The sequence below is a fragment of the Excalfactoria chinensis genome, chromosome 1 (assembly GCF_039878825.1).
Source record: "Excalfactoria chinensis isolate bCotChi1 chromosome 1, bCotChi1.hap2, whole genome shotgun sequence".
NCBI classification, from domain to species: Eukaryota; Metazoa; Chordata; class Aves; order Galliformes; family Phasianidae; genus Excalfactoria; species Excalfactoria chinensis.
In genome coordinates, this window is record NC_092825.1 from 73,659,482 (window position 1) to 73,671,469 (window position 11,988).

Here is an 11,988-nt window from a genome sequence, read left to right on the forward strand (position 1 = left end):
CAATTCCAGACACTCCAGGCTCATTACATATTTTTATCCAAATAAGAAAATCACGTAGAATTTCTGTGAGCCATAAATCAAAGCACACAGTTTGTAACCCCCCTTTTCCCTCTTGGGACTACTTTGAGTATGTACGTGCAGAGACTGTAAAAACACTGCGGTAACTGAAGGCAGCATCCAGGACACTCCTCTCTTCTTCAGGCAAAATGAGGTGAACCTCATACATATAGATCTTGCTTTGCACATGGAAAGATGCATCCCCAAATCTTCACAGGGAACAGGGATTTGAACCGGTGGTCACTTGGTCACATCACCCTGAAGAGATACCTCCATTTCCTGAAGAAGGAAAGAGGGAGAACTTAAATGACTCCATGCCTGACTTCTTTTCCTCTTTCACCTCTCACTTTTGCTGCCGGGACCAGGGATGGTGATCAGGCTGTGAAGCCTTTTTTCTGTTGCAGGCTGCTCTGCCCTTGGGACTGACCTCCCTCAGCTATTTCATCATGCAATCCACAGGAGGAGGGGCTAAACGGCACATCTGATCTTATGTCTCTCACATTCTTGTTCATACCTTTTCTTCTTTCTGCCTTTTCTAATGGATTTCATTTGCCTCTGCACACTAATTTTGCTCAACTGGTTCCTTGTCGAGACGCTTCAGGTGTGGCAGCTGAACCAGGACCTCCTGCTGGTAGTTTGTATCATCAGAGCATGGATTGTCCATCAGCACCAGGGCCTGCAGCATGGGGAGCACCTGCAGTTTTGCCACTTCCTGCAAGCTACTGATCCCATTGTTCCTAAAGAAAAGCCAGCACAGTGTGCAGGAGAAAGAGATCTATATAAGTCATAACAATAAAGATTTCTTTGTGTTCAGTGCATTGAACTGTCTGACAATGCCATCCCCCTGTACAGCAAGTGCTTGGAAGAAAAGGACTCTGGTGGTCATGGCCAGGACACAGAGAAGCAGCAGAAGGGGATGGAAAAAAGAGCAACAGCAAGATTTTAAAAGTGTGGTGTGGAGTCTGAGAGCAACTGGAGAGACAGAACTTTACCGAGAAGCTTGGAAAAGTCCTGGGTGGGGAACTGGTAGAAAACTGAGCCCTGAACACAAGTCAAAAGCAGTAAAGATGAACCCAACCCGTACCCATCAGGTCTCCAGCTTCTAGAGAAAACAGAAAATCCTAAAGATGTAAATAGGAGCACAGCCTGATTAACTGCTGTTTAGTCCTGACACAAAGCAGGGAGGACCCACCGTAAGTTGAGGTACTGCAGGCACTTCATGCTGCTAGAGAATCCATCCAGGGTCTCAAGCTCATTATCGCGCAGGTGCAGGGTTGACAACTGCTCTAGTGCCTCAAGGCCTTCAAGGCTCCTAATGGTATTCTGGGCCTAAGCAGGGATGTAGGAAGTGAGAATTAAAAAAAAAAAAAAAAAAAAAGGCACACATGGCAAAGGAAATAGCAGTTATTTCTGGTCTGTTAAGCTCTTTCTACTCTTCAGGCTTCCTACCACTGCTAAGCAACCTTCTCCGAAGCAGGGCATCATACATACACAACAGTGTAGGGAGCCTTCCTGGCAGTGACAGTATGGCCAGAAGCCAAACCAGAAATTGTACTGGAATCTTAGAGATAGAGGACAGAATACCTTGAGAACACGTCTGCAGCTCTCACTTGTACTTGATCAGGCTGCTGGTTACACTCACAAAGAGTTAGATGGGAAAGGACCTTTGGAAGTCTCCATGCAGCACCCTGCTTACAACCAGGCTAACTCCAATGCTACACACATCAGGTTGCTCAGAGCCTTACTAAGAAAACCAAGAACCAAATGCCTGCTGAAAAAGTTCCCTGCAGCATCAATTAGTGACTGGGACATGAGCACCCCAGATGAGTAATTCCAACACAGCCCCTAGTTATGCTGGGATGCAAACATGCCGTGATTCAGATTTACCAGAGCATGCACTACTGAGCCACCTGCGGTACTTCCAGCAAAACGCCCCTTCCACAGCAGTGCCTAATCTGAGCCTCTAAGGCCTCAAAGCGTGATAATGCAGAACAGAAAGCAAAGACCTAAATGAACTGTATTTAAAGGATAATTATCTGCTCCTCTCAGTCACAGAGTCCAGCGAACTTCTAGTTTAGCTGCTTCTTTTATGGGAGAAATCTACTATGAAGAAGTGTACGAGCAGAAGCAGGCTGCGTGATCCTGACAGAGGTTTCAGAAAAGCAGGGCTTGACAGCTGGTTTAAGTGCTTCTTAGCACAGTATTATTAGCTATCCATAAGTACACTTTCTTGCAATAAACAAACAAATAAATAAATGCATTTTAAAAATTGACAATCTCAGGGCAGGAAGAATATCTTACCAGTCCAAAATTCCCCATCAGTTTCATTCACTTTGGTGTGTACTGTTGTGAGATGGGGAAACACAGAGGTCTTAAATTCACTCCTGGTTTCACAGTACAATTTTGACTAGAAAATAGCACTCAATAGCTGTCCATCTCTGGACTAACAGCAGTGCTAGCACCAAAGCTGGATCTGATTGCTCATGGTCTTGTGCAGCCAAATTTGCAAAATCCCTGACAATTACATTATCTCTACCACATCTTTCAACCCAGAGATAAGCAGAACTTCACTTGTGACTGTGGCTTAGGGTTGTAGTTCCGAAGGATGCAGATACGTGAACAGGACACAGGGAGGGAGGCTCCTATCCTAGGTTCAACTGAGATAGTGCTAGCATTCTCCATAGTAGCTATCACTGTGCCATGTTTTGAATTGAAGATGAGGATAATGTTGATAACACTCCAATGTTTTAATTGTTGCTGAGCAGTGCTGCGCAGAGACATCTCAGCTTCTCACACTGTCCTACCAGCAAGGAGTCTGAGAGGCACAAGGAGCTGTGAGGAGACAGAACCAGGACAGTCCCAAACTGGCTAAAGGGATATCTACCATTTGGCATCACACTCACTAGAGGAGTTGGCCAGGATGTGCTCCTGTTGCTCAGGAACTGGCTGAGCACTGATCAGGGGGTGGTGAGCAGTTGTATTATGTTGTATTATGCAACACTTTCTTTGTGGTTTTTTTTTCATTCCCTGGTCCATCCTATAAAACTATTGTTACCTAAACCCACAAGTTTTACTCTTTTCCCCCATCCTACCAGGGAGGAAGAGTGAGCAATAGGCTGTGTGGTGCTTAGCTTCCTGCTAGGCTAACCCACAACAGTGCCACTGAGCTCTCTGTTCCTTTTTTGTTACCCAAGCAGTGATGTAGTCAATGCCCAAATCTAATGAAAGGGGAACAGCCTCAGCTGGTAGGATAGGAGAGCAGTTTAGAGGAGGATCACTTATGGAAAGAATATTTTGTAGAAAATGAAGACTTTGGTGGAAACTGGGCAAAGGAGACTCTGAAGGAACTGGGCCAAGAGGGTAACGCTGAGAAAAAGGGGAAAGTCAGATTTAGCAAAGGTCCTGTAAACAAACTAAAAAAGCCAGGACGGATTTGTAAACCTCGCTTCAGAGGAAATCAGGAGCTGATGATGGAATCAGGGTGGGGAGCTCACAGACCACTAGTCTGTGAAATGAGTAGCAACCTACTATCACTCCCACTTGCTCCATTACAGCAGCGCAAACAGTTTGAAAGGATCCAGCCATGCAAGTGCTAACAGGATGATGCAGAACTGATTTGAACGATCACATCATCACCACCTTCTATAACAATTCCTCACATACACATGAAGCCATCATTTCTTAGTGGAAGCTAATACAATATGTTGCCTGTGCTGTAGCTAGCCTTTGTCAGCAGTACTGCACAATGAAATAACACAGACCTACCCTTCGCACAGCAGCGAACCTAAAATGGATGCTGACTGAAGCACCACGTGGTTCACAATCAGCCTCTAGTTTTCCTGCTGGTGGGCAGAACTTTGTGAATGCTGAAACTATGTCATATATTAACCAAATTTGATTCGGTTACTTTAAGCTGACCTTTGAATTCCTATTTGATAGGTGCGCTGAACCCTGCCCTTGCAACATCAGCTTTATCTACCTATGGACCATGTAACACCAACATGTTTCTACAGAGAGCAAAGGAGTACCAGAGACATCCCCCTCCAGAATGATTTGATAAGCAGGTGAACATGGGAAACAAATTCAAGCCCACAACATTCCAGTCGGTTGTTGTAGTTTGAAGAATCTCGTCCTACAGTTTGCCTGCTTCAGATGCGTGGCTCAGGAATTCTTCGATTATGTCTCCCACTTTAAATACAGGTGTTACTGTTGTTTAACTCCTGCTAACATGACTTGTCTCACTCAGAATTTCTATATTGTACCCAGTGACATAGCCACCTCATCCCTTCTTCCAGCACCCACAGTTCTAAGACTTCAGCTTTACATCAGAGAACAGCAGACAACCTCAGCTAGCAATCTCCGCAGTGCTTTCTGCCAGGGAGTACTGATGAAAAGAAACCCTGTAGCTTTTCAAAACCTTTTATCATCTCTAATTGCTTTTTCAGAGGTAATGACTTGGGACCACTATCAAGTCTTTGCAAGCTGTAGTACTGTGTGATTCATGGGAGTAAGCCAACATACTATCTTCATTTGTGTCTCAAGCGGTAAATGTTCCCTAAAGCAACTGTTTACAGTAGAAGAAAATTGCTTCTTCTTAGTTTCACTGAGATATTCAATCAGTTTCTTTTTTGGCAGCCCAAGATGTGGATCATATCTCTGTGCTGCTATACCCAAACTCAGGCCCATCAGAGAAGAGAAAGAGCTGCTGGCTATAGGTATTGGGTTAGATAGAGACCTCAAATAGGAAACTGTACATATAGAAGTGTAGACTGAATAGGCATAAAGTTATTTCATATTATTATTAACTGAGAAGTGGGCCTGGAGGGCTGGAGCACCTTCTCTATGAGGACAGGCTGAGAGATGGGGCTCTTCAGCCTGGAGAAGAAAAGGTTTCAAGGGGACCTAATAGCAGGCTTACAGTATCTGAAGGGGGCCTACAGGAAAGCTCAGAAGAGACTTTTTAGAAGGGCAGGTAGCGCCAGGATGAGGGGAAATGGCTTTAAACTGGAAGAAGGTAGATTTAGACTAGATACAAGGAAGAAATTCCTTACTGTGAGGGTGATGAGACACTGGAACAGGTTGCCCAGGGAGGCTGTGGATGCCCCCTCCCTAGAGGTGTTCAAGGCCAGGCATGAAAGGTCTTTGAGCAACCTGGTCTAGTGCAAGGTGTCCCTATCTACAGTAGAGAAGTTGGAACTAGAAGATCTTAAAGGTCCCTTCCAACCCAAAGCAGTCTATGTTCTGTGATCACCTTCCTATGTGTCATCCAGAGAACACTTACTGCTTTCCCCACTGACCTTCACGTTCCTGGGAGACACGGAGTGTGACCTTGCCTAATGCTGACAGGGAGAGAACTCTGCTCTCCCTTAGGTGCCTGCAAAGGGAGAATGCAACACACCAAACAATGCCAATCTCCCTGCTCTCTGCAGAACAATTACTGGTCAGCTGCTACTGCCCATGCACTATTTGAACAGACATCATAGAAGGATCTATCTCAAAGGAGAGACCTTTACCTTTTTAGCTCTCTGAAATCAGTTCCTTTCAGGCTGTGAAGATTGAACTGAATAGGCTAGCATGTGCACCATGATGTTTGGAATGGGACAGTGTCTTCCCTCCTCCCGCTGACTGAAGATGCCAACCTCTGCAGCATCTCAGCCCCACTTCCCAAGCTGGCTGATCCCTTACCAGATAGAGGCTCTTGAGCTTGGGAAGATGAAGCCCTGCTGTACTCTCTAGCTTGTTTCCTCGCAGCTCCAGGATACGCAGGCTATACAATGCTTGACTCAGACCCAGTATTGTCTGGATTTTATTTCCTGAGTGCCAGAGGATGGAGAAATAATGAGAGTTAAAACCACTCAAAGAGTTTTCTATGTGCACAACAATGAGAGAGTAGTCTGTACCACCTTTAAGGCTGAGGCTGGCTAAGTGCGGATGAGTAATGCCCTCCATATTCTTGATGTGGTTGTGAGCAAAGCTGATGACCTGGAGGTAGGGAAGTTCCTGCATGTGCGCACTGGTAAGTAGATTCCCATCCACTTTCAACCAAAGCAGGTGGGTTAGGCTGCTCAATGGAGACAAATCCTGCAGCTTGTTCTCTGACAAATCCACATACCGCAGATGAATGAAGCACTCAAGGAGGCTGATGTCTGTCAAGTCCCTGTGGAAGGGAAAACACCTCTCACTTCCTCCCCTGCTACCAGCCTTCAGTTTGCTTCTCACTATGGTGGGAAGGAAGGCCCCTTCTCCCATCTCCCTGCTGTCCTATTAAGCCTTATGTGGAGGAGGATAAAGGCAGGCAGTAGGGACAGGCCAAAGATGCTGTAAGCAAGGCTGAATGCCAACGAATGGACCTTCCTTCCTGGCACAGACAGTATTTCTTCCCATTGAACTGTAGCTGTCAGGAGAGGGAAGAACGAGAGTAGAAAGAAAGCAAGCCTGGAGGGGTAGGGCAATCCAAGGCTGTGTGTAAGTCATTAGACTTTACTAGTAGGAAAAAGCCAGTAGTCACCTAGACTGGCCTTACCTTGTGAGGCCTGCTACGTCTAGAGTTCTTTGGGTGTTCTCATGGGGCTGGGGCTCCAAACTGTCTCATGGCAATTGTGGCATTATACTTTTAAATGTGTATGTTAATCAATTATATGCAGAGATGCTTAATGGATGTTTCTTGGACTGTTTGTAGTGAGGGTTTTCTGCTCAGGTCCCCTTAGGAGATCACAGTCCAGAGCAGCTGACAGTCTCCCTCGAGCCTAGGGGTCACTATTGTGCCCCACATGTGTCTGGCTACAGTGGCAGCAGTGCCCAGCTCAGGGCTGACAGCAGGCAAGCTGAGTACAGCCTGGAAGCAAGGCAGGTAAAGAATGTGCCCGGTGACACTCCTGCCCCACAGTCTAGTCACTGGTGGCCTTAGGTGCAGCCATGCAGCCACTTGGTGGCTACACAGACTCGTGAGGAGGAGGATCCCTTTTCCTGCACATGTGTTGCACACTCACTTATACTTGGCTTCAAACTTCACATAGGCGTGTGCCAGGCCATTGCCAATTTTGCAGAGGAGGGAGAGGCCCTCCTTCATCATCTCCTCCGTCAGGGGACATGCAACCAGCACCTGAGGGAGAGAGCATAACAGAGGTGAAATGGCGGATGGGGGGAGGTGGGGGGTTCAAGGCCAGCGGCCCCCGCCCGCCTTCTCACCTGCTTCTCCTCCTCCTGCTCTTCTTCTCCCTGCTTCTCCTCCTCTCTCTCCCCTTCCTCCTCATCCTCCCCCACGTCTTGACCGACTGACTCCTCCTCCTCCTCGCTCAGCCCCCCGCCCTCCATCTCTTCGACCCGCTCCCGACGGCAGCCAGGCCTCACAGGGCCCTGTGCCCGCCGGGCCGCGCCGCTGCCATGGAAACGGGGGCGGGCCCCGGCGCCGCTCCCACACCGCCGCGCTGATGGGCAGCGGCGGACCCGCCTCCGCAGTTCCCGTGTGTTCCGGATTGTGTTCGTGTTCGTGCCGAGTCGGTATCGGAACCGCTGTAGGACTGGGGGTCCGGGGCAAGCCGGGGGGGCTTCGGGGAGTAGTTGTGCCAGCGGCCGCCTCGGGTCTCAGATGGATGAGGCCCAGCCTGAGGGACGGGGGGTGAGGCCGCTGGCACGGCGTGAGTGTGCGCGCTGTGCGGGGCTGCATGTCAGCCGTCCGCGTTTATAGGCGCATGTGATGTGAGCGTGTGCTGGGAGTGCCATCGCTTACTGGCTCCCGGCCTGGGCGCAGCGCTGCGGCGGCCTCATCGGGGTATCTCGGCGCATTGGCCTTAGCGGCAGCACTGTTAAGATCCGATCCCTACAGATCTCACAGGGTGAGGAGCTGGCAGTGATCCCCCTCCACGGAGATACGGCCCTTCCTGCCAGTAAGCTGACAAAAATAAGAAAGCCACAGTGCAGGGTTGCTGCTGATGCTGGGATTATTGCCCGCTTTGTTCCTCATTAAATGAACGGTTCTGCGCTTTTATTCTATTCTGAATACAGCAAGTGTGATGCACGTCTCCCATCTGTTCTCCCTATGTAGGTCACTCTCCCAGTCCCTTGCTGAGTTGCTATCCAGGCAGGGCTGGACAGCAGAGCTGGTAGCAGGGCTACAGCCAGGGCCCATCCAGCCCCATCTCAGCAAGTCACTGCTGCTCTGACCATGCCATGTAGGACCAAACCAAGGCCACACCCCAGAAGCCTTTCAAACAGTTTTGCTCGCAGAAGCTGCAAATGTTAGGATCTCTTTCCTCCCACTGCTTTAACATTTTTTCTGCGCACCTCTCTCCAGGCACCTAGCCACTCCATGCCCTATCTCCACCAGCACACCCTCCTTTTCTCCTCAGGCTAACTTTCCTACCTGATGGGACTCCCTGGCCAAGCAGCCTCACCAACTAATTTAGGATTATTACTACCTCAAAGCAGCAGTTTCACCAGCTTGCCCCACACCAGACTGCAGCCATTGCTCACACTTGTGCAGGCTCACCTAGCCAGCAGCCACCAGCACAGTGACACAGGCAGGAAGATCCACCCATTAGTGGGACAGCCAGGTACACCTGCAGCTACTGACGACAGTGTGTTAATCATCATAGAACCAAAGAGGAACTGCAACGTTAAATAAAGGTTCTCCATGCAATGTGCTGGCTGAGAACTATAGTGAGAAATTACATGGAATATCAAAGAAGTGGAGGGGTGTAAGAAGAAAAAAATATATAACCAAAAAGTCACTCATCCCCAGTAAAACCCCACAAAAACAGAACTCCTAAACATACTGCTCTCTCTATAGCTAGCTACCCCTGAAGTACTCCAGTTCATCTGTATACACTTTGTTCTTAATTGCTTCTGAATAAGGACCGGGACATGCATTTTTTTTTTTTCCTTTTCATTTATTGTTCAATACAGGACATTGGTGAAGTGTCTCACAAGGGTCTAAAGCTGCCAGGCTCCTTGCAGATGGAGCTGAAGGATGCAGAAGATGGTGGTTCCTTTTTCCTTCCCCCAGTACTAGTGGCCCTCCCTCCCTGCAGGTCTGCAATGAGAGAGAGAGGCAATGGCCAGGTTGACTGTGGGCTTTAACAGCTCAACAGATAACCAAGGATTTTGCCAGTTCAGAAAGGAGACTGCTGAGATGGGCTCACACTAATGGGACTCCAACAAGGTGGTGGGGGTTAGCAGCACAGCTAGAACAATAATTGTGGTGGTGGGGGAAAGCCTCAGAAGAAGCCTCTGTACCAAGAGACGTGCAACAAAAGGTCCCTTCTTGCTTCAGTTTCTTGCTCTTAACCGTAAGGGACTGCTCCTCACAGGCAGCTTTAATGTTTTGCATTGATAATATCCACAAACTCTGGCTTGAGGGAAGCCCCACCAACAAGAAAGCCGTCCACATCATGCTGAGAGGCCAGTTCCTTACAGTTGCCACCAGTGACTGAACCTAAAGAGGGAACAAGATTAAGAGTTCAGACATAGCAAATCCAAAATGGCAATAATGCAAAGGTAAAACCTGCAAGGTACCGACCACCTCTTATTCTGTAAATGGTAAGACTGTCTCCCATTTACCTAAACAGACTAGTAAGTGGTTCTTCATGCCACACTCATGTTAAGTCTCATGTTTCCTCATCAGCAGAGCATGCTGTACAACAGCAGCAAGCAAAGTAAGTGCAGCCTCAAAGGGCCTAGACTTTTACCTCCATAGATGATCCTAGTTGACTGAGCAACAGCATCAGACACATGGCTTTTGAGCCAGCCTCTCAGCTTCTCATGAACTTCCTGAGCCTGAAATGAAATAGGAACCAGAGTCTGAACCATCCTGCATACAACTCCCTTCCAAAGAAGGAACGGCCTTGTTCCATCCCCAGGGATGTGGACCCCTTGAGTGGGGTCACACAGTCATTTCATCAGCCACCTTGCCCTTGCTAATACCTGTTGGGGAGTAGCAGTTTTACCAGTTCCGATAGCCCAAACTGGCTCATAGGCAAGAACCACCTTGCTCCAGTCCTTCACGTTATCTGAGAGGAAAGAAGAAAGTATACATGAGTACAGTACCTCATGTTGGGAAGGGCAGATCTGGAAAAAAAGCTTCCTGGAACAGGCAGACCTTTTAATAACCTGACCACTGTTTGTTAACATTTGTAGCAATGTATCTGAAAGCCTTTGAGGAAGGCCAGGAACAGACTGTTATGGCCATAATGACCACTTCCCAGCTGTCAATAACAATAATAATAAAAGCCAATTATCTCCCTTACCAGCAATGGCTTTGGTCTGTTCAAAGACCACCTTCTCTGTTATGCCAGCTTCTCTCTCATCCAGCTTCTCTCCAATGCAGGCAATGACACCAAGGCCCTCAGCAAGAGCATGAGCCACCTTCTGCCCAATCAACTGGAGATGGAAGAGAAACAAGGTAAGCGGCAGTCAGACCTGCTCCTGTACCACCCACCTTTCCCTCAAACTGCTCACTCCAGCCTTCACAGCATTATCTGTTCGGTACCACCTCTCCACTCCAGGGTCTCACCTCATCAGACTCTCCAAAAACATGCCTCCGCTCCGAGTGGCCCAGGATCACCCATGTAGCTCCAATATCTTTGATCATTGCTGGGCTGATGAGAAAGCAGATTAAGGTATTGAGTCACATCTCCAGAGGAAATTCACTTTGCAAAACAGTGCTGGCTTTAATCTTTACTTTGGACTCACCTGATTTCTCCTGTGAAAGCACCCTTCGGTACCTTGTAACAGTTTTGTGCTGCAAGTCCAATCTTTGCATCAAGCTTCTGGCGGGCAAAATCAAGGTAGATTGAAGGGGCTCCACAAACCACCTCTGTAAGGCAGAAAAGTCACCCATCGGAAGGACAAGAGAAACAAACTGCAGACAACCTTTGGTCCCATAGCCCAGCCCTGAGAGGCCACCCCTCCCCCTTCTCATCCCCCCCCATTTGGTGGAGGCTCAGCTTGCCCTCGCTGACATTTGGGGATCCACCAAGTAGGAACATCCTCCCTACTATCTGATGACTCGACAGCAGGGGGGAAACTCATTCCAGGGGTCAGAAAGAGGGGGGGGGGAGTCAGGCAGAGAGCCAGGCCTCCAGCAAGTTCACACAGAATCCCTTGGAAAGATCCCAGCCGAGAAACCGGGCAGGAATCTTGCCCGGCCACAAGGCTGAACCGAGGAGAAAAGGGCAGCGTCGGGTTACACGTGGATGACACCCGGGTATCGCACCTCGGCAGGCTAGGCACGCTCCCGGAACCCGCTCCAGTAGCACGGTGACCTCAGCCCCAACATCACGGCCCCGAGCCGGGCGCGAGGTGGGGCGGCAGGCGGGGGCCGCGGGGACGAGGCCGCGTGGACACGAGCTCCGCGCGGAGGCCCCTCGCCGCTCACCGCAGCTCCTCGCGGGGCCGGGCCCGCAGATCCCCGCAGCGCCGGCGGACGGAGGCCGCCCGCATCCGGCATCGGGGGGGAGGATGCCGTGCCCTTCAGCGACCGGGATCCGGTGTCGCGGTATTTTTAGCCCCGCCGCGGGGTTAAGTTTCGGCCCCGGCCGCCCCCTGACATTTCCCGTGCCCCGGCCGGGCCGGGCCCCGCCGCGCGGGACGTGCGCTACGTGCGGCTGCGGCCGCGCCCTCCCTCACCGGTGTCGGCCGAGAGCTTGGCGCCATTCAGCGTGTGGATGAGCTCGCCCAGGCTCTTCTTGTCGCCGTTCATCTTCCAGTTGCCGCCCACGAAGAACTTCCTAGGAGCCATGGCGGAGGCGACGGGCGCACACAGACACCAGCACAGGAGGAAGGTCGGCAACGGCGCGCAGCCTGCGGTGGCCGGCTTTATAGGCCGGCACTGCGCGAGGCCCCGCCCCCCTGCGGCTCCTCCCACCGCCGGGGCCTCGGCAGCCCGGCGGCCGCCGCTCGGAGGTGGCTGCGGCCCTTCCTCAAAAGCACGCA

General features: G+C 50.0%; 2 protein-coding genes across 4 annotated transcripts; both read right to left on the minus strand.

Moving 5' to 3' along the window:
* Positions 1–15: 15 nt before the first annotated feature.
* Positions 16–7,629, minus strand: LRRC23 (leucine rich repeat containing 23). Of its 3 annotated transcripts, XM_072337540.1 has the most exons (7): positions 7,246–7,495; positions 7,047–7,159; positions 5,961–6,214; positions 5,743–5,870; positions 1,250–1,386; positions 572–794; positions 16–336 (listed from the first exon to the last, which is right to left on the minus strand). In XM_072337540.1, the coding sequence occupies exons 1-6, from the start codon at positions 7,369–7,371 to the stop codon at positions 620–622; spliced, it is 933 nt and encodes a 310-aa protein (XP_072193641.1). In that variant the 5' UTR covers positions 7,372–7,495; the 3' UTR covers positions 16–336; positions 572–619. The 3 variants fall into 3 exon arrangements, with proteins under 3 accessions (XP_072193641.1, XP_072193633.1, XP_072193649.1); XM_072337532.1 differs by having other exon boundaries at positions 23–794; XM_072337548.1 differs by having other exon boundaries at positions 214–336; positions 5,743–6,214; positions 7,246–7,629.
* A 1,309-nt stretch (positions 7,630–8,938) lies between these two features.
* TPI1 (triosephosphate isomerase 1) lies at positions 8,939–11,890 on the minus strand. Its single transcript, XM_072332438.1, has 7 exons — positions 11,683–11,890; positions 10,747–10,870; positions 10,568–10,652; positions 10,302–10,434; positions 9,979–10,064; positions 9,744–9,831; positions 8,939–9,490 (listed from the first exon to the last, which is right to left on the minus strand). The coding sequence occupies exons 1-7, from the start codon at positions 11,792–11,794 to the stop codon at positions 9,372–9,374; spliced, it is 747 nt and encodes a 248-aa protein (XP_072188539.1). The 5' UTR covers positions 11,795–11,890; the 3' UTR covers positions 8,939–9,371.
* Positions 11,891–11,988: the final 98 nt, after the last annotated feature.